This window comes from Hemicordylus capensis, chromosome 1, assembly GCF_027244095.1.
Source record: "Hemicordylus capensis ecotype Gifberg chromosome 1, rHemCap1.1.pri, whole genome shotgun sequence".
Taxonomy (NCBI): Eukaryota; Metazoa; Chordata; class Lepidosauria; order Squamata; family Cordylidae; genus Hemicordylus; species Hemicordylus capensis.
In genome coordinates this window covers 76180607-76202835 of record NC_069657.1, presented here as the reverse complement: position 1 = coordinate 76202835, position 22229 = coordinate 76180607, and the positions used below count along the sequence as shown (strand labels likewise).

At 45.0% G+C, this 22229-nt stretch overlaps 1 protein-coding gene across 8 annotated transcripts in view; it reads right to left on the bottom strand.

Annotated features, from left to right (window-relative positions):
* The window catches only part of DPF3 (double PHD fingers 3), a 273036-nt gene that overhangs the window by 72145 nt on the left and 178662 nt on the right, over window positions 1-22229 (bottom strand). For all 8 annotated transcript variants that reach the window (XR_008310482.1, XR_008310479.1, XM_053266047.1 and 5 more), the window contains exons 4-5: window positions 10313-10440; window positions 3618-3713 (exon numbers count right to left, since the gene is read on the bottom strand). Coding sequence is in view for 6 of the 8 variants with exons in the window: in XM_053266047.1 (XP_053122022.1) it covers window positions 3618-3713; window positions 10313-10440 (224 nt within the window). In the remaining 2 variants the exon portion in view is untranslated. The remainder of the gene's footprint in view (window positions 1-3617; window positions 3714-10312; window positions 10441-22229) is intronic.

Sequence of the window (22229 nt, the reverse complement as noted above, 5' to 3'; positions counted from 1 at the left end):
TAGTCCAGCATCCTGTTTCATACAGTGGCTATGAGATGCCTCTGAGAAGCCCACAGGAAAGAGCTGAAGGCATGCCCTCTCACCTGCTGTTGCTAGGGATGTTCACAAACCTGTTCAGAGGTCCAGTCCGAAGAGTGGCAGGGAGGTATGCTGCCGCCCCACTGAACTGGTTTTCAAATGAGCGCCAGCAGGGGGGAAGCAGAGGGAGGGGTAAGTGCACCCTCTCCCACCCTTAGTGGTCTCACCTTCGAACTGCCCCCCGCCGGTTCTATGCATATCCCTTGCTGTTGCTCCCCTGCACCTGGTATTCAGAGGCATCTTGATTTTGAGGCTGGAGGTGGCCAGCCCTCAGACTATGTGGCCAGCCCTCAGACTACTAGCCATTAATAGACCCATCCGCCATGAATTTATCTAAACACTTCTGAAAGCCATCCAGGTGAGTGACTGTCACCACATCTTATGGCAGAGAATTCTGTAGGTTAATTATGTGTTGTGTGAAAAAGTACTTACTTTTTTGGTCCTAAATTTCTTGGCAATCAGTTTCATGGGAGGACCCCTGGTTCTTGTGTTGTGAGAGAGAAAGAACATTTTCTCTCTCTCCACTCTCTCCACACTATGCATGATTTTAAAGACATCTATCATGTCTCCCCTCAGTCATCTTTTTTCTAAACTAAACAGCCCCAGATGCTGTAGTCTTGCCTCGTAAGGAAGGTACTCTAGGCCCCTGATCATGTTGGTTACCCTCTTCTGCACCTTCTCCAGTTCTACAATGTCCTTTCTGAGGTATTGTGACCAGAACTGTACATTCCAAATGTGGCTGCACCATAGTTTTGTATAAGTTCATTATAATATTAGCAGTTTTAGTTTCAATCCCCTTCCTAATGATTCCTAGCATGGAATTGGCTTTTTTCACAGCTGCTGCACACTGAGTTGACAGTTTCAATGAGCTGTCCACCATGACTCTAAGATATCTCTCGTGGTCAGTCACTGACAGCTCAGACCCCATCAGAAGCTGGGTTTTTTGCCCTAACATTCATCACTTTACACTTGCTCACATTGAACAGTATTTGCCATTTTGTCGCCCACACACCCAGTTTGGAGATATCCTTTTGGAGCTCCTCATAATCTGTTTTGGATTTCACTACCCTAAATAGTTTGATGTCATCTGCAAATTTGGCCACCTCACTGCTTACCCCAACTTCTAGATCATTTATGAATAAATTAAAAAGTGCCAGTCCCAGTACAGATCCTTGGGGGACCCCAGTTCTTACTCATGTCCATTTAAGAACTGTCCATTTATTCCTACCTCTGTTTCCTGTCCTCCAACTAGTTATCACTCCACAGTTGAACCTCCCCTTATTCCATGACTGCTAAGTTTACTCAAGAGCTTTTGGTGAGGAATTTTGTCAAAAGCTTTTTGGAAGTCCAAACATACTATGTCAACTGGATCAACTTTATCAACACACCCGTTGACACTCTCAAAGAACTCCAAAATGTTGGTGAGGCAAGATTTACCTTTGCAGAAGCCATGCTGGTTCTCCTTCAGCAGAGTCTGTTCTATAACCATTTTAGCCTTGAGAATGCTTTTTATCAATTTGTCCAGCACAGATGTTGGGCAAAAGCATCTCCCTAAAACATAGGCACTTTTGCACATGCGAACACTTTCTAGTGCTCCCCTGTGCTCTGGAAGTGCTCTATTAAAGTAGAAATTGTAGGTCAAATGACATGTTTTCACTCGAACAGAGCATTTCTGGAGCACCGGTGAGCTCCGGAAAGTATTTGTGCTCTTGGGCAAATAGTGCAAAATGCCCCTGCTTTGGGGAGTGTGTGCAACAGCACAGGGGCTACTGCTGCATGCCAATAGATGTTAGGAGCACAGGTGGTACACTGCTCTGGATGTCAGCCAAAAGGTTTATTGCACTAAGCTTATTCCCTGCCTATATGCTGGATTCAAGCAACCCTGGCCATTCAAACATTAGCACATCCTAATCCTTTGCTACTGCTAATACTTGACCTAGAAAAGAAAGATGTTGCTAGTATATCACCCAAAAGGTGCTCACAGATATGTATTGGTCCCCTGTGCCAAATTTGAAAAAGATACAGGAGATGCGAACAGCCTCCCAATGTTGTCTTGCTCAGATCTGGAATGCAGCAATAGAGGTTTGTGAATCAGCATCCATGAGGCACCATATCCTTCCCCCCATGGGTGGAGAAGCAATTGAAAGAGATCATTTTGACTGGAAAATAGTCCACAGGGAAAGGGTTAAGCATGCCTTCCCCTCTCCACCGTCAATCAATATATAAGTCCAGCTGCAGCTTGCCCCCACACCCACCAAAGTTCTTCCCCATCCCCCAGACACTTTTCTTCCTACTGAAATCATTCTGAGTACTGGAGCTCAACTGAGAGAAAAGTGCTTGGAGGGATGGACTGCAAGGGCAAGAGTAGCAGATGGGAGGAAGGTTTGGCACCCCCTGTCCACAGACCCCTCTATCTGTTCAAAATGTATCCACTCCCCACTCCTGTTTAAATCTGAATTAAATACATTAATATGTGGTCTGCCACCTTCACATGTAATATGTCTTTTATTCTGTGTAATAGATGCTAGCCGTTAGAGTGGAGTAGCCTCTAAGCCAATGGCATTCAGAGGCAATAACATCAAGAGCGGCAGGGCAAGAAGAGAGGGCAGAGGTCAAAGAGGAGATTGCAAGAGTGGAAACAGTAGAAGACAAGGAGATTCTATGGGAGGATTAAAATATAGCCTGTAGTTTATTAAACTTCTCAACCTTAGACTCTTCCAGCCTACAGTTCCCTCTAGCATGATGCCTCTGTAGCAGTCCCCTCCTACTTTTGCCTGTACAGCGGATCATAGGTGGCCTTATTTTTCCCATATGGGCCATTTAATAGGAGGCTATTGGTGGGTACTGCCTCCATATAGAGGGGGTTGTGAACATTTGGCTAATGTAATGCACTCCCTGCTGTAAATTTGCTCTTGGAGGTTTGCAGCGGCTGCTGTTCACTGAGTCCTCAGAGCCTCCAGCAGTTCGTTCCAGAGAGCAGGGAGGGCCAGAACAGCCAGACAGTATGAAGAGTGGGAGGTGAGATGCCTGCCTTCACGCTGTGTGGGTTTCTTGCCAGGGGATCTGATTACTGAGAGCCTCCAGCTGCAGAACCACACAGAGAACACTAATCAATAGCCAGCTCTTCTCTGCACTGAAACTGCCAAGGGAAAAGATATGGCTTCAGCTCATCAGGAAATGCAGATAAAACAAGCACCAAATGATAACAGTTATGCTATACAGACAAATATCAGTGTCCATATGGGCAACATTTTCTTTTCTTTTTTACAGCTTCAGAATTTTCCTTTCCCTTATGGCTTTATTGTAACCAATAGATGAAACCAAAACCAGAGAGTGAAAACACAAGTGAGCATACCACCGAGAGATAGCAAGTTTATATTAGATACAAATGAATTATTGCTCATCACATGACTTTACAATGTATCACCAGCCTTGGTATCTTAATCTCTGTATTTACGTATGTGTAAATACATAGAAAAAATAATGTGAATTTTTAAGTCCCTCTTCTGTCTTCCTCCCATGTGGCTAAAGCAACCTACCCGTCCTCTGGGCCTGTTCTTTCGTTTCGGAATATCTTCTTCTATCTCTTCCTCCTCATTCACTTCATCTGCATTTTCATCATTTTCCAAAACCCTCTGTAGTTAAAACAATAAACAGTAATTAAAAACAAATCCCAGCTCAGCAGAAGATTCTTAACAGAAGGGCAAAGGCACAACAAAACAGATATTAGGGATGTATGCACTTTGTGCATTTAGACACAAAGCAATATGAATCAGGCCACTGTAGGTTATGGATTGAAAGTCGTAAACCTGCTCTCAAGAGTGCATGAAGAAGGGCTGTGCCAAATGTTCACAACCAAGCATTTTTAGCATGAAAGGCAGGGTGTATGTGTGTAGAAATACTGTTCTTCAAACTCTACCTTGCTCACCTCATTCACAGGACTGCAGCCTGTACATAGCCCTGATCAGCTACTGTTTCAGCATCCCACCCCCATTCCTACCCTGCCCCTGCTTCAGATTGATTATCGTCTTCCTAGGCACAGTGGCATGATGTCACTGTGCCTTGGAAGATGACCTCTTTGAACAAGTGGCACCAAAGCTGCAGTGAATCAAGGCAAAGAGGCTCTCGCTGGAGCACTGCTGCCACAACCTGAATTCCAGGCATTGAGCAGGGCTACAGGAATGTGAGAGAGAGAGGAATGGGGAGCGGGGACAGCTTTAATGTGTGCTGGGAAGTGGGTGGGAGTGTAGGGGGGCAATGAAGCTACACTGTCATGCTTTTGCCCTCTTTCAACCACACACACTCTGAAAAACTGAATGGAGTGGGGTTTTTGTGTGAAAAGGGTTTTAAATGATTTGTTTGTTTGTTCGATTTCTATACCGCCCTTCCAAAAATGGCTCAGGGTGGTTTACACAGAGAAATAATAAATAATAAAGATGGACCCCTGTCCTCAAAGGGCTCACAATCTAAAAATAAACATGATAGACATCGGCAATGGTCACTGGAGGTACTGTGCTGGGAGTGGATAGGGCCAGTTATTTCCCCCCTGCTAAATAAAGAGAATCACCATGTTAAAAGGTGCCTCTTTGCCAAGTAATGATTGCAAAACCCACCACCTTAGCTCCAGCTTAGTATTGCCCTTTGGAACCCTTGCTGATGTCTGCCCCATAGCTCCTGTTGTTGAACTCCGCCATATTCCTCTCTTGTTGATACGTATGACTTCAAAAGGGTTACCACACAGAAATGACATGTTGGCTGCCGTAGGGCAGCCACCATGTTTGTTTTCATATGGCAGCCATTTTTCTGCACATGCATCTGCACTAGCAAACAAACCAGTAGCAATGTCTTTTTAAAAGCAAGGTTTAAAAAAAAACCCCAAAAAACCATTTTCCCATTTAAATCAGATATTCTTGTTATTTTTTAAAAATGTGAATAAAATTCTAACTTGCTCATTTAAAAAAGAATGTATTTTAAACTATATCTTATTACAAACATGTTACTCATACCTTTATAGTCTGACATCCTGAACAACACAGAATGGGTACTACATGAGATGAAATGGTTTGACTAACTCAGGGTTTGACTAATTCAGCAGCAGCAATTGTGGTGGTGGGAGAATTCACCAATCTCCCCTTTCTCTGGAAGAGCCCTGTGCCACCCCAAAATGTGTCCCAAAGGGCTGTGCTGCCTACAGGGACATATTTTTGAGTGGTGCTGGGCATTTCCAGGTCAAGGGTTGATCAATGAAATTCACCCTGCCCCATGTGAGTGCTGCTGCTGTCTAAGTCAGGAATAGTTTAGCATAATAGTGTCTTTTCATGCAGCACAAGTGCTATGTAAGTCAGTATGTCGACCACAGTCTCTTAAAAAGGAATTAATGGTTCTCTCACAGATATTGAATTAACAAACAACCAAACATGGGCATTTCAGTTTGATCTCATGACCATGGCTCTAGTCTGCCAAGAACGGCCCAGTAACCACCAGGTCTTGAATATGGAAATCTTGGTGCTTTTAGTTTCTGTTCTAAGTGACATATGCAAAGACACAGGCCAGACAGTAGGATTGTAGTTCATGGTAGGTCTGGGCGAAGGCAGAGAGATTAGTTAAGACAGGCAGACAATATTGGAAATGAGGCAGAGTAAAAAATAAATATTAAAGCCCCACTTGTAACCATTTGTTACATACCCAGCAGTAGAAAACTTCTCCTAGTAGCAAGAGCTCTCTGTGCAGCTGCCTCCAGTCAGCTGCTAGGTTATTTTATGTTATTTTATTTATTTGATTTATATACCGCCCCTCCAAAAATTTCTCAGGGCAATTTTCCCACAATGTCTCAGCTGGAGCGGTGTTCTAGGGCACTGTGAGGGAAATGGCAGCTCCCTCTGATGACCTCCATTCTTTCCACGTCAACCACAGTCTCTTAAAAATGAATTAATGGTTGAACTCTATCTCACAATTGGTAAGAAAGGGCTGGGAGGAGCAAGGGGAGGAAGACTTGAAAAGCTTACCTCCCTGCAGACTTTGCTGGGCAGGCGGATTTCCCACCCAGACTATGAGGGTTGGGGGCTAGGCTATGTTGCTCTGGCCCCAGGAATTCCGATAATGCACCACATGAGTGCACCATGCATTATGGGGATTCCCCCAGCAATGGGCAGCCGCCTGTCAGTATCAAAGCATTGGATGAAAGCAGCTGACGGTGCCACACAATTAACAAAATGGGTCTAAAGGAGTGCTCGCTTCCTTAACCTCGTTTAAGTGGGTGGCTGCCTAGGTAGATTTGCCACCAAGGTGCTGCCAGGATTGGGCACAATATTGGCAGTTCTTACACACGGGCAAGACTGGGCTTGGCTTCCTTGGCCTGGTTTTGCCCGTGCATGAGAACAGCCTCACTCGCTCACAGACATTGAATTAACCATTGAATTAACCACATTGAATTAACCACCAGCCAAACATGGTGACATCATTAGGCCATGTTGCAGCCAGCAAAGGGAGGCCAGCCAGCCAGAACAGCAGCAATGGGTGAGAAGATGAGAATGGGCTGTTGTCACGCCCTCCATCTCCGACAGCGAGGACGAAGGGGAAGCTGTCAACTTTCCAGGCGATGCAGGAGTGTCTGAGGGGCAGAGCCCGGCTGTCAGTGTTCATGAAACAGCTGTGGATAATGACTCTGAGCAGGCACAACAACCTGAGGCAGCAGAAATCGTGAAAGACCAATCGGAAGAAGAGCTATGCAACCAACCCCCGCTGACCCCCCAACAGTGGCGTGTCACGAGACGCAGGGATCAATTGGAGACTATTAGGAAAAGCAAACGCCTCTTGCAGAGGGCTGATAAGCCTTAAATCCCTGCCAGCTGGGAGCTCTCGTGGCTTGCACTATAAATCACGTAGTCAGTCGGCTACTCAATGCTGAAAAACAACATTCGTCAAACTATATGTCGACAGCGTGCAGCCAAGTCTGGTCAAGACCTTGACAGTTGTGGGGGTGATCAGCAGTGGGGCAGGGGGATGTGGAAGCACACCAGGAGGTGCACAGGGGCTCCCCTCACATCTCACTCGGCAGCCTGCAGGCTTTGCATACAGCCACTCAATTATGGATTTGCCCCTGTGTGGAGAGCTGCTGCCACTGCTGCCATAGGAGGGGGTAGGGGGAAAGAAGTGTGTTTAAAAATAAATAAATAAAAATAAATAAAAATCCATGAAGACAAGTGGAGAGCCAGAACAGGGGTTTAAATAATTATTGTCCATACAGTAATGAAATAAACAAAACTTCTTGCACATCCTAATTAGAGAACAGTTTCAGTCACACTTCTATACCATAGTTTTACAGAAGTATGAGTCTACTTCAAATATCAAACACAGAAAACCCTGCTCTCATGGTGTTTGCTCTTCCTCCAACATTGAGATGCAAACATCGAAGCTGTTTACACGATTGCCCTGGGCGAGTGGGGAAGGGGCAGGGGGAAGGCTGCCTTCGCCTTCGCCTTCCCCTCCCTCCAAATGACCAGGCAGGTCCTCTTTGGTGTGCCTCCCACGTGCCCACACAGGCAGCTGTGCTCTCTGCAGCTCCATGAAGCACCGAGCAGGGCAGAGGGCTCCAGGGCTGGGACCTGTTGTTCCAGCCTCCAGGTATCCCTCAACGCAACATGTGACATGTGCGCTGCATTGGGGATTCCCCCCTCAGACAGGCACTCGATGTGCCCATCTCTGTGACTCCTCAGGCGGCACACAGCCCGAGGGATCACACAATACCCGGTAGCTGGGTTAAGGGTGCAAGAGCACCCTTTGCCTCGGCTTACAGCTGGGTTGATTAAGAGGGTTAGGCAGGCAGGGAGCGGAGGGACCCGTGAGGGGCAGCCTAGGAAGAGTGAGGCTGGTCGTGAGAACAGTTTCATTGTGTCTCCACTGCATGATGTCCCTGAACTGTTTGCTGCAATGTTAATAGGGTTGCCAACTAGGGACATGCAACCACTTTGGGAATAAAAGCAACCTTTTTTGCATGTGCTGTGGTGTCTGAAGTTTTGGGGAGCAGCTGGAACATTTTGTCCCCTCAACACACTTTGCTCTCATGATGAGCAGCTTCTCTCCCTCTGTCTCCTTCTCCTTCCTACCAACCATCCATCCAGCGGGGAAGCCAGAGGGGAGGTTCGGCTTCAGGGGCAGGTTGCAGAGCCAAAGATGCAGGGCATAGATAGGTGGGCCTGACAGGTGCAGCTTGCTTCCTTCATGTGGTGGTGGTGGTGGTGAGAAATTAGCAGTTAGCTAACTAACTTAACTCAGTTATTAGTTACCCATGCTAGCTGAGGAAAAAGGCACCTTTTAAAGTGGTGAATCTATTTATCATGGAGAGAGCAACTGGCCCTATCCAGTCCCAGTACAGCATTCCTTCAATGGCTGATCATGCTCGTGTTACCTTATTTATTTATTTTATTTTATTTTATTTTATTTATCATATTTTTATAATGCCTGATATGTATATCTCTAGGCAGTATACAAAATATTTAAAAATCACAAATTAAAATACATGACAATAAAAATAATAGAATAAAATTATTAAAACAAGGTTTTAAAATTATTAAAAATATTTTTAATACCTTACATTTCTTTTTAGACTGTGAGCCCTTTGGGGACAGGGGAGCATCTTATTGTTTGTTTTTCTTTGAAAATTACTGTGAAACCTTCTGTTGAAAAACCGTATATAAATGTTTGTAGTCCTAGAGAACATGAGTTGTTGGCCATGCGTGCACCACTATGCCAGCATGCAAAGAGGCTGGCTTGGTAGCTGGCTGGCTGCCCTGCCTGGAGCCAAGAGGTGAAGTTACTGGTGTGGCTGGGGAGAGCACAGGCTGGATGACCCATGGGAGAGGAGGACAGAGGACTGTGTGTGATAAACCCAACCAGATGAGGAATTTAAAGTTAAGAAGAAAGGGCCTTGAAAACTCAGCACCTAAACAGCAGACTAAGCTCACCTGATCATCAGCGTCACAGTGATAAGACGTATTTATTCTAAAATTATCCAATTTTAATCAAAGTGTGTGTGTGTGTGTGTGTGTAATTATATAATCTATATAATTAATTCTCTTAGCCAGAAAGCGTGGGGATGTGTGGTGTGTGGCAGACCAGAAGTGGAAGGGCGGGCGGTGAGGCAGCAGCAGGCCCAGCCGCGATGGGGAGGCGGTGGCGAGCCCGGTTGCAATGGCGAGGCGGCGGCGATTTCAGACCCAGCCACGGTGGCAAGGCGGTGGTGGGGTGAGGAGGCAGCTGGGCCGCCAGGAAGAGGACAGCCCAGGAGGGAATGGGCCGGCTTTAAAACTGGCCAGAAACCGCGGGCGGGAAGGGGGGAGAACTGGCCCGGGCGGGAAACACCGGCCCCAAATCGCGCACAGATGTTCTGTGTGGGGTTGGGTAGTATGTATATATAATCCCTGCTAACTTGGCAAAGAGGCACCTTTTAATGTGGTGATTCTCTTTATTTAGCAGGGGGAGAGTAACTGGCCCTATCCACCCCTAGCACAATACCTCTAGTGACTGTTGATGGTGTCTTTCTTATGTTTCTTTTAGATTGTGAGTCCTTTGAGGACAGGGATCCATCTTATTTGTTTGTTATTTCTCTGTGTAAACCGCCCTGAGCCATTTTTGGAAGGGCAGTATAGAAATAGAATGAATGAATGAATGACTAAATAAATAAATGTATTTTATGTGAAGTAGGGACTTTTTTTGGTAAAAATTGTCCACTATTTCTACTTTTTGATGATGTATTTCAACTTCTCCCACCATCTGGACCTGGCAACCCTAAATGTTAATTTGCACTTCCTGCTGTGCACTTGTCTTATGTACACCCACTCCTTTCCAACCTCCTCCATTTCATGTGCATTCTCTGTAATCATTGGGTACAGAGAAAGTTAATTTGGCTGTCCACTGAGTTGTGTGGGCAAGGTTAGCTCAACCCTTATTATTTTACACACTGCCACTATAGTGCATGACCAAATACCTGCAAAGCATCATGACAACACAGTCACACACATGCACAGCCACAAAGGAACAAGCCAGGAATTATGTCTGTGTACAGTAGCTGGTATTTGTATTTCAAGTGTTATTCTCCATGATAGATCATGGCATAAAGGTCACCAGAGATGAATAGGCTGGAGTTAGAGATCAAATCACAAGATCTTTTAAGCAGTCATTTCAGTACAACATAGATTGGAAATGTGACCAGGCTAACAGAAGGGCACTGTATTACCTGGATTTCTTGTAGAGTGTCCTCCTCTTTAGCATCTATCTTCTTTTCAAGTCCTTCTCCACGTAATAAGGCTTCCAGGGTGGTTCCCTCTGATGTGAAGCCATCTTTTTTCAGAGGCAGGTCAACTTCTGACAAACCAAATACAACAGAGGCTACAGTTACTTCCTGGAGAGCTAAGGATGAACAGCCAAGGAAAAATCACAGAATGCAAGGGGGGAATAAAATAAACAAAAATTAAAGCTCTTTCAACAAAAGAAGGATTTTCTTCTAAACCACTTGGAGTGACTCCAAATGTTAGCTTCTTGAGAAGTCTTCTCTAATTCATCTTCTCTGCTACTGCCAGGCTTCTCTCATGGGCTCTTTTAACATTATTTTTCCCTATACAGGTGGCCCTCATTATTTGCGGTCCCAGCACCTGTAGTTGGGTCATAGAGACTCAGTTTCTTTATCCATGTTTTTAAAAATAGACAAAATTCACCTATACGTGTTTCCTGGGTGGCCAGAAATGACTTCAGATGTCATTTCTGGCCACCATTTTGCAGCATTTGGTGGTTCTTTATTTTAAAAGAAAATTTCCCCAAGAATTTTTGAAAGAATTCCCCAAAATGTGGAGAATTTGTGGGTCTTGGGGGCCTTTCTGGAGAGTCGGAGGCCTGGAGAGGAGGGTACTGTGCTTTGTTCCCTTTATTTCTGCTTTTTGGGACCTTTTTTAAATTCATGGAACCTAATCCTCTCAATTCCCATTGACTCAAGGAAGCTATTCCCATGATCAGTAGAAAGTGGCGAAGGGAGCCTAGCCTGCTTTCTACTGATCGTGGGAACCACCGTGCTTACGGGAGAGCATGGTGGTTCCAAGGCGACTAGCCCGCCTAATTCCCCTCCCCTTAAATGAGGTTAATGGAGCGAGCGCTCCATTAACCTCATTTTTTTGCTTGTGTGCTGCTGCTGTGCACAGCGACACATGAGTAGATCCCCGACCAGGAGGCTGCAGCCAGCCTCTCAGCCTTGGGGGTCTCTCCAGAATGCCCCATGCACTTGCACGGGGCATCCTGGACCTTCCGGGGGCCAGGCAGCCCCAAATCCCCGCAGCCCCCACCAGCTCCATGACAGAGCCAGCAGTCATGAGGGCGGCCAAACCAGCCACCCAGGGCTTGGAAGCTCAAGGTTTGTTATTTACAGTTTCCGTATTTGCGCCTATTGGCAAGAATAGAACCCCTGCGAATAACTTGGGCCACTTGTATGTACTAAGAAATTTGTAAATAAGCAGCCAGAAGGTGCATTTCAGACATGTAAGAACAGTCAGGCAGGTTTTCGGGTTAACCAAGAATAAGTAGGCATTGATTGATGCAATCATTATCTTAACATGTTGAAGTAAATACAAGCCAGACTTTCTAGTGGATTTGAGCACAGTGAACTGGAGTTAAAACAGCAAAGAGAGCAGCACCTTAAGGGCCAACACTATTATTGTAGCATTTGCAATCTAGAGCCCATTTCATCAGAGGTTTGTCTTGAGCTGGCTGGTGAGGGGTATGTGTGTATGCGTGCATACATACAGAGAGAGAGAGAGAGAGAGAGAGAGAGAGAGAGAGAGAGAGAGAGAGAGAGAGGTCAGGACTAGAGGAAGAAATGTGAACAGTGTGGACAAAGGACTTTGAAATGCAAGAGGTACTCTCTGAGCATTCCTATATGAAACTGAAATGCAAGCATGGTGATGATTCACAACAGCAGGAATTGTGATAACAGAGTCTTCTTAGCATGTACTTCAAGCTTAAATTAATTAGCTTATATAATAAGATGAGAATCCAATGTGGGTTTGCACCAATAGTCTAACATGGCTACCTCTCTGAAAGATGTGGACCTGGACTCAAGAAGCAAAGTACATCCTGAATTGACTAATTTTGTTCTTGGGAGAAAGAGGTGATATAGTCCTCTCCCTATTATGCTAGCTGATTACTTGTAGAAAGTTTTTAATGGAAAGAATCATTCCCAAATATGATGTCCCTCTCAACATGCAAGTCACCTTAAGTGGCGAAGTGGGGAAATGTGGCTTTGAACATTCACTCTGGTCAGCCTCACTCTTGAAACAGTGTTTTGTCTCCAAAGATTGCTGTACTCAAAGTGGGCACCCCACATGAAGGCAACTGACTTATTCCTTGTGGCAACTATTGTCCTTTAGCAAATCATGAATGTGTGGCCACTCATCAAACAGGCAGAGGGGTGGGGACTTTCCCTCTGCCACACAAGCTTCCAAAACCAAGGTTCGTAGATAAAATCCTATCATTTCATTGGTAAATCTTTGTACATAGTCTGCTGTGTGGAAACAGGAAGTAGTTTAAAGTGCTATCAATCATTTATTATATAAATAGGCAGAACCTAGGAGAGGGGAATCTATATCTCAGCATATTTAAACTTCAATTGAGCTCTGGAACCCAGAGCAAATGATGACCCAGGCATGCTATGACACATTTATTGTCCCTTGAACTTCAGGACACTTTCTCCCCAAGTGACAGGCCTTAAGAGTTCAAACACTTGGAAGGCCAACTTCAAAAAGCCACTTGTTCATTGGCAAGTGACATCCAACACACTTCTCACAGCTAAGACTGGTCAGATTTTGCCCAAAGCAGCACTATTTGCGGGGGAGAAAAGATACTTGCCTAATGGAGAGAGGATATCACACTTCACTATTCTGCAAAAGGTGGTCCCTCATATTTCATAAAGAGCTAATAGCAAGCAGATTCCTAACCATTTACTGAGTCTTAGCTCTGCAAAATGCAATGCTAAGTTAGAGCAGCTGGAATGAACATTCATCCTTTTCTAATTACTTTTTAAATTGATGTCTATACCTCTCTGTATTTTTCCAATCACAGTACCTTTCTTGGTTTGAATGTTCTAAACTGGTGTTAATCGGCAGCTCAACAATAACCCCATGTGCATGGATGTGCTGCAGCTTGACTAATCTGGGTAAGAGTAGGCACTAGGAAGGTTGGCAAGATCCAGTGCTCAAAGAGAATCTGGATCACAGACCTGTCTTATAATATACTTTATAAAACTATATATAAAAGGAGAGAAACAGTCCCAGGGGCATAACTATAATAGGGCAAGGGGAGACAGTTGTCTGGGGGCCCACTGCTTTGGGGGGCCCCCAGAGGGAAGTCACATGACTGACTCCCCCAGCCGCACACCCGCCCGGGCTTCCTTCAGTTGTATTCATCCTCTGAAATTGATATGAGTGTTAAGACCTGGAGCTACCAGAACAGCATGTCTTTCTCTAGTACCATTAAATTACTTGCATCGTCCATAATTTACAAAACCTTTTTAAAAATAATTTAGGATGATGTTCTATTGTGGCACATAGGAGATGTGTGTGTGTGTGTGTGTGTGTGTGTGTGTGTTCATCTATATCTATATATAGAGAGAGATGCTTTTTGTTACCACTATTCAGCCTCATTTAAGATTTCTTTACTTCATGAGCTGAGCTTCAGTGAGGGGGTGCATTTTAAAATCTTGTCTCGGGGCCCACTCCAACCTTGCTACGCCCCTGAACAGTCCATATAAAGCTGGTAGCAGCAAAGTGGCCCAGAGAAATAGTTTTTACTCTGAGCTTGTGACAAAAGCAAGTGGTCAAACTCCCTCAGGTGACAATAGGTTAAAACAAACAGTATTTGCTCAGCTTACATATTAAAGCAACTCTTACCTCTTTCTAATTGTCTATATAAGCTGGAACATTTTTTGCATGAGGGAGCACAGATTCAACTGCCACCCAAACCTTGGTCTCTCTGCACAAAGGGAGCTCAATTTCCAGTTCTAATTGGAAACAGAGATACTTATTGGGCGAGTTCTGGCATGATCTGTCACTCCAGAGACAGCTACTGTGCACAACCAAAGCCATTCAGCTTCTCCAAAAATGCTTACACAAGGCTTATAAAAACACGATGTCACATTGATTCTTTGGACTGGTTTATTCTCATCAACAAATACTGTGTACATCTCTGTAATTATGATTGATTTTAGTAGATTCCATGAAAGATGGCAAACTTCATATCCAAGGTTGTAGTCCTGATAATCTTAAAAATAATAATGCCAATAATATATGTATTAAAAAGCCACCTAACACAGCACAGAGATCTACTGCTGGGCAAATATAGCCACTGAGCTCATTAACAGGATGTGGCAGGATGTGCCTTAAAGGGCAACTCAGTGGCTCAGTGAGCAATTAAATCTGATGTCAGTTTCAAATGAGAATCTATCTGTGTCACAAGAGTGTAAAGTCTCAGCTCCATTTCTTTCCCCCCATCCCTAGCATTTTATTTATGGTGGAGTACTGGGAACAATGGAAGTCAGAAAGAATATCATGAAATATGCCATGGGAAAAAAACCAGATTAAGCCTACTCTTCTTCTGGGAAATATGCAGAGAGAGAAGCTGTCTGTTAGCTGTCGAGTTTGCAAAAGATACCATCTTTTGGGATGGTGCTCTCTGCCAGCAGATGGAGCGCCCCAGGGGAAATGGTGGTGAAAAACCCAGACAAGCCGCATCCATCCATCCATCATACTGCTCATTTCCACAGCTCTAAGGCATAAATATAGCATTGGAGTGCAAAGGGGGGAAATAGAGTTTTAAGGAGAGGGGGGAAAGTAGACAAACATGCTTACTTGAATAGCTGGATTCTGTAGTTGTATTACCTACATAACACATCATCAATACAATAGCCAAAAGTTGTATATGGAGCCATCTGCATTGGTCTTGAAAAGAGATGGCTTTTAAAAAGTATCTAGAAATACACTTATGGGCTGGTAGATGTTTGGGGGCACGCTTACTTAGGGGAGGAGATGTGATCTTGCAGTAGCAAGAATGAATTGTCCCCTTTGCTAGGCAGGGTCTGCCTTGATTTGCATTTGGATGGGTGACTACATGTGAGTGCTGTCCGCTAGAAGATATTCCCCTTAGGGAAGGGGGCCATAGTTTAGTGGTGGAGCATCTGCTTGCATGCAGAGGGCTCTAGGTTCATTCTCTGGCATCTCCAGGGTAGGGCCGGGAGAGACTCCTGCCTGAAGCCTTGGCGAGTTACAGCCAGTCAGTGCTAGATGGACCAATGGTCTGATTCAATATAAGGCAGCTTCCTATGTTCCTTCTGCATATACGTCTGTCAGTTCAAAGCAACCCTGACCATTACTAGCTTCACCATTCCTGATGTCTACTCTGTTCTCCTTGGTTGATGTTACTACATACCTCCAGTGATGTGCCTCTGTCCTGATTGTGACCAGACCTCCCTGCCCCTCATTTCCCTTCATAATAACAGTTCCCCTCAATTCTGCACCTTCCTATTCTAGTCCTAAGACTTGTTTGTAGCCCAAATTATTTGTACCAATGGTTTACAGACTATTCCACAACCCTAGCCCGTTAATTAATATAAATTGCCCATAATTCTGAAGAAAGGGGTCACTTAATTAATACATGAACAAGAGGTTGAAATCACCCAATGAATTTAACTTTGAAGGGGGCAACATGATTTTAAAATGCTAAGTGAAAGGCTACATCCTATTGTTCCACACAACCCTACAGCCCCATGCCAGTTCTCATAATCACAAAACTTTACTCATATCTGTATGAAGGCTCTGTCACAGTTTGATCATGGGGGAAAGGACTGCTGGTTCATTTAAGACTCAGATCCTAAGGCTCTGCACTAGGACAACATGCTACTTTGAGCTTCAGCAATGCATCAAGCACAATCTCAGCATTATAAAAATTTTTGTCCTAGCGGATGATATCCCCGGATGTGGGAGTGTAAACAGATGGCTGTCAGTTTCATCCCTTGTGCATATCTTGTCTTCACAGAAAAGCTGCCTTACCATTTACCTTCCTATCACCTATATACGTGTGGTTAAGCTAATTTAAAGGCGGGATTGTGCATACTTTACATTAAAAGAGAGAGAGAGACTACTCTGCACTAGAAAATACTGAATTTCACATAGCAGTGCACGGCAGACCTCTTCAGTCATAAAAGGTGAGGAATTTAGCTCCAGTGTTCCAGTCACAGGAAGAATTGGACCATGCATTTATCTCTGTGGACAAACACTGTAACCGTGATACAGAGGTGGTGGGGAGGGCTTCTAAGTTCATCAGTGCGGGGTGGGGCTTCAAATCGTGCTCTCAGGAATATTGTATTCACAAACAGGGTCCTTAATTTTTATAATGTCTGAAGAGGGCTAGTGTTTAAGAGGTCTTGCTCACTCTTAGATCTCTAGTGCAGAATTTCACAAATAGTGTGTCTTACTGACTAGGGGTGTGCAATTCGGATTTTCGGGTGATTCGGCTCGGACCCGAGCCGAATCACCCCCGTTTGGTTTTGTGCCCGAATCTGGGTCACCCGAATCACCCTTGATTCGGTTCGGATTCGGATTTAATCCGAATCCGAATCCGAATCGATTCAGGGGGGTAAAAAGGGGCCCAGGGGCAAAATTTTGGGGTGGGGTGGTAGTGCCCAATGGGTAGAGTCTACCACCCCAATTTCAGGGGGATTGGGCAAAGTCCTGATTTTTTGTGAATTTTTAAAGTTTTAGTGACTTTGGGGCAGTTCGGGGGCATAGCATGGGATTTGGGCAAAAGGAGTGGAGTGGGGTGGTAGTGCCTAATGGGTGCAGGCTACCACCCCAATTTCAGGGGGATTGGGCAAAGGGCTGATTTTTGGTAAATTTCTGAAAATTTCATGTCTTTGGGGCAGATTGGGGCAGATTGGGGCAGAAAGTGGGGGCTGGGGCAGAATAGTGGGGTGGGGTGGTAGTGCCTCATGGGTGCAGGCTACCACCCCAATTTCAGGGGGTTTGGACAAAGGGGTGATTTTTTGAGAATTTTTGAAGTTTTGGTGACTTTGGGGCAGTTTGGGGGCAGAAAGTGGATCTGCCCCAAAATAGTGGGGTGGGGTGGTAGTGCCTCATGGGTGGAGGCTACCACACCAATTTCAGGGGGATTGGGCAGAGGGCTGATTTTTTGAGAATTTTTGAAGTTTGGGTGTCTTTGGGGCAGATTGGGGGCAGAAAGTGGATCTGCCCCAAAGGAGTGGGGTGGGCTGGTAGATAGTGCCTGATGGCTGGAGGCTACCACCCATCCCCAATTTAAGAGTGATTGGGCAGAGGGGTGAATTATGGTGAATTTATTTGTATGAGGTTTGTCTTCATAAGGTGAAGTGTGCTAAATTGATTACTTCCTCATATTATTCATAGTAAAGGAAAGTGTGAAAAAGTGAAAGTGGGGTCATGAGAGTTGTTTAATTGAAAAAAATCTCATTTGCTATGATAGAATGAGAATTCACACCTGAGGTAAAGCTGGTTGTGAGAACAACCTCAGAATATTGTCTTGAACATGCACATTAGTTTTCATTCAGATGTCCCAGTCTTCAGGAAGGATATCATATTGTGTTGTGTTTTGCTTGCTGTAATTGAAAACGGTAGGAGGTCAGGATGGTATGAGCCTAAAATGGAGATCTGTGCCTTGAATAGCTGTACCAAAATTATTTCTGATATCTCAGAGTTTAACAGACTTGTTATCACATTATAAACAAACTAATGATCAGACAGACAAATGGAATTCCAAACAAGCCAATAAACCAAGGACCAATGTTTTGCAAATATTATGCACATCACTTACGTTGAACTATTTATTCTAGTGGGATAAATAGCTATGCAAGGCACTGAAGTCATTGCCCCCTAACACGTACATCTTACTGATGCCTACTCCATCTTCTTGTGATTTCTCCAGGAGGCTTTACACACAGGGCTTTTAGTTTGAATCTCCTCCAGATTGGAGTGTGCCAATCCACATATTAGCTGCATTTACCCTGAAATCCTTACAGGCTATCAGGGACCAGTACAGACAGGACTCTTTTTCCCCCCCGAATCAAAGCTGAGCATTCTAGCTTAGCACAAAGTATGTCTGGCTTTAAAAAATCCTCTAGTTTCAGCAGCTTTGTGGGGCGGGGGGACCTGAGGCTTCTAATATGCCCTGCCGCTTCTCTCTTGATGTGTGGAGTTGCCATGCCAGTAATTCAGTGTTTTTCAAAACTCAACGAAGGAGAGTTTGACTGCTGTGTTGGGTATGTTGTGAGGGAGAAATTCCTGAGTTAAACGCAAGCACAAACTTTAAAATGTGGGTCTTCTATGCTTTTTACATAGGCTTTAGATATGCAGAATAGAGACTACAGCGAGCTTCAATGTACATGCTTCTAAAATAACCTGAGCTTGCAGTAACGGCATTGGATAATGCTACTTGGCTTCAGGAGTCTTGAAGCCTGTTGTTAGGCTGCACTAGAACAAGAGTCAGGAGGTCCAATGCATTCTTTTTACTTAATAGCGGCAACGAGAAAGTGTTCTGGGTTTAACTCCTCCTCTCGCCAGCAGCCAGCTAAACAGCTAGGAGGTGGGACAAGTTCAGAGACTGGACTCTCTCTCTCTCTCTCTCTCTCTCTCCCCCACCCCCTGCACCCAGACTCTCTGTGCCTGCATTTTCCCCTGCTCCCCTCTCTGCACCTCTGCTTGCGCTCCACCTGCCATTCCGTGGTAACTGGCAAATGTGTTGTTGCTGCTTTCTGCTTGTGATTGAAGCATGGCCACCCCCTCTCTGATGTCAGCCTTCCCCCCCCCCTTTTCCCCCTTTTCTTTCTTTCTTTCTTTCTTTCTTTCTTTCTTTCTTTCTTTCTTTCTTTCTTTCTTTTGTAGAGGCATTTGGAACAGCCAGCAGGGCTCAGTCCCAGATCTTGCCAAAATGTGGGTGAGATTGGATGACAAGGCTAGGAAAGGCTGAGTGTGGTCAGTTGCAGGGTACCAAAGAGTCATTAGTGAGCTGCTAGCAAGCCATGTCCCCACAGGGAAGCTTTGTAGGGGTGGGGTGTCAGACTTCATTGCATAACCCAAAAGCTCCTGGCCAGATGGGTCTCTCGCTGCCCCCTCATTTGGTCAGTGCTTAGTTGGAGATCAACAGGCTCAGGCGTCTGTTGGATCCAGATCTTAGGATGCCAGGATAATGCAGTACTGAAAACACAGTAGCTGTAAACCAGAGCTGCTCAACTTTGGTCCTCCTGCAGATGTTAAATCCCAGGCTATTGACCACTGTGGCTGGGGATTATGAAAGTTGTTGTTCAAAAACAGCTGGGGGGCCTAAGTTGAGCAGGCCTGCTGTAAACTAAAGCACTGATTTCTGCTTTAAAATTCCCTGCCTCTTAAATGATCTGGGGTGAGGGGTGGGGGTGGAACATGAGGTGATGAAGGCTGTCACTCACAAAGGCAAGGCTTGGCAACTTGTCATGCCGTTCTTCCATTCTTCCATAGCTGTCAAACCCTCTCTCGCCTTCTCCTCCTCTGTTGTGATTGGTTGGAGACAATACCCGGAGCAAGCCAGTGGGTACGCACAGGAAAAAGATCTGCCAGGGATTGTAGAAAGGAGCCGACCCTATGTGAACTGTCCATTTAATCCCCCAAATTAAACATCTTGCGAATCTGCTGCAAAGCAGATTCACTCTTCATAGGAACATAGGAAGCTGAGTCAGACCATTGGTCTATCTCGCTCAGTATTGTCTTCACAAGCTGGCAGTGGCTTCTCCAAGGATGCAGGCAGGAATCTCTCTCAGCCCTATCTTGGAGAAGCTAAGGAGGGAATTTGAAACCTTCTGCTCTTCCCAGAGGGGAATATCTTACAGTGCTCTCATTTCTAGTCTCCCATTCATATGCAATCAGGGTGGACCCTGCTTAGCTAAGGCAACAAGTCATGCTTGCTACCACAAAACCAGCTCTTCTCTCCCTCTCTCTCTTCACATATCCTGGGGCATGAAAGCATGTGTGAATAACTCCCAGGCATTTCCCACTCATAGAGCTTCTTCTCATGAGCGGTGAGAAGGGCTTGTGGGTGGGCTGCAGGGAAGGCAGGTTAAACCTACCCTCCCTGCAGATGATCGTCTCCTCTTTCCTGGGCGGCGGATCACCTGCGCAGACAAGCAGAGACTGCTTCCAGCAGCTCAGAGGATCGGGGTGCCGGGACGTGGCACTGAACGTTGCCCTGCCCCCTGGAGCTCTGATAATGCACCATGTGAGTGCATAGTGCATTATGGGGACCCCCCTCCCCTCCCCAAGTGTGCCAGCTACAAGCAGCCACAGCTGACACATGAGCAAATAAACACGGTTAAGGTAGCACTCACTCCCTTAAACCGAAGGGTGGCTAAATAGGCAGGTTTCCCACCATGGAGCCGCCGGGATCAGCCCGATCCTGGTGGTTCACATGTGCGTGCAAAACTGGGCTGGGTTCCATTAGCCCAGTTTTGCATGTCCATGTGACTAGCCACATAATCTTTTTCAAGTTTATCTTTAGAGCCACATAAGGACTAGGAACTTGCTTTTTAAAAAATGCAATTCTGAAGATGCTGAAATCTGAACCCATTTAATCTTTGTTCTGGATTCTCAGAGATATACTCATTCCTGCCTAAAAGCCGACCATTGTTTCCATATTGGATCGCTATCTACATGGGAGCTTCTCCCATTTTCATTTCAGGACATTTATAGCAAACCAGAAGTCTGGAAGATATTCCTTGAAAAAGAAAGTATGATGATGCAGAAGAAAGTTACCCCTCCATCAACACAGCACTTGGGGGTGCAATGCACACTGGCTCTGTCATTGTCCTCATAATCCATGGGCAGTGTGAAGGTGTGCTAAATTTCCCCAAATAAAGCCTATGCCAATTGGTACTTACAAAGGTCCAGTGAAAAGTATTTCTCCAAACAAATCTATGTCAACAGCCAAAAGTGAGATGAGGACTATGAAAAAGTGGTGGTCAACATCCAGCCTAAAGCTGTGTTTACATAACAGTTGTTTCCACAGCATAATGGCAATTCTGCCTACCAAAAATATGTCCTTGAGGGCTGTATCATCAAAAATCATCCCTGTCCCATCTGAAACAACACACAATGCTTTTGCAGTGACATGGCAACTAGTCTGGATGTTGACTGGTGACTTTTATTGGTATAACTTAACCGAATAATAGCTATCACATCATTCTGATGGACCAACACAGTAGCAACATCTAGTCAAAGTCTTAGACATGTTATGTCACTCTGAGAGTTTAATATTCCATAGAGCAATGGGGTAATTGGATGTTCTCAGTGCAGGCTGGCTTCCCTTCTGGTAAGGCCAACCAGTCTCACAAGATGAACAAAAGCAAGAACTTTTGCACGCTGGGATTTTACCATTACACAGAACACTGGTATTATAACATATAGGGGGAGGCAAAGTGTCTTTGAATTTCAAACTAGTTTCACACTTGACCCAAAGAAGATCAGCTCCCCAAATCATACTCATATTAATTTTTCAGCATTTTAAAGGCCTGCTTCTCTCTAAAAAAAACCATCCTTTAGAACTTTATTTCAGTACAGCAAAACTATCTTATTTTTATAATATTAATATGTAATACATGTAAAACCGCTTTGAGCCTTTTGGAAGGGTGGTAAAAAAGTTTTAAAAATAGATAGATAGATAGATAGATAGATAGATAGATAGATAGATAGATAGATAGATAGATAGATGTTAGCATTATTTATTTAGAGGTTTATGTCACTTTTTCCTGGGGGCTCGGGATTAGAAGCAATATATCTAAATTAAAAATAAAATACACTGTAAAAATATTAAAATACTTAAAAATGCACTGGACCCACACAAGCACTGGCGGCCCGTGAACACGCCACTGCGGGTGGGGCGGTGAGAGGCACCTTTAAGAGTAAATGAATTTGGTGCTTACCTCCGCTCCCGGAGCACCTGAGCGCTGTTCAGCGAAGCAGCGTGCCGCCCAGCAGCCCCTGCAGCGGGGAATCGCCTCCGCCACTCACCTGGCTTCCACAGAGCCGAGCCCCCGCCAGCAGCCAGGTGAGTGGCAGAGGCAATTC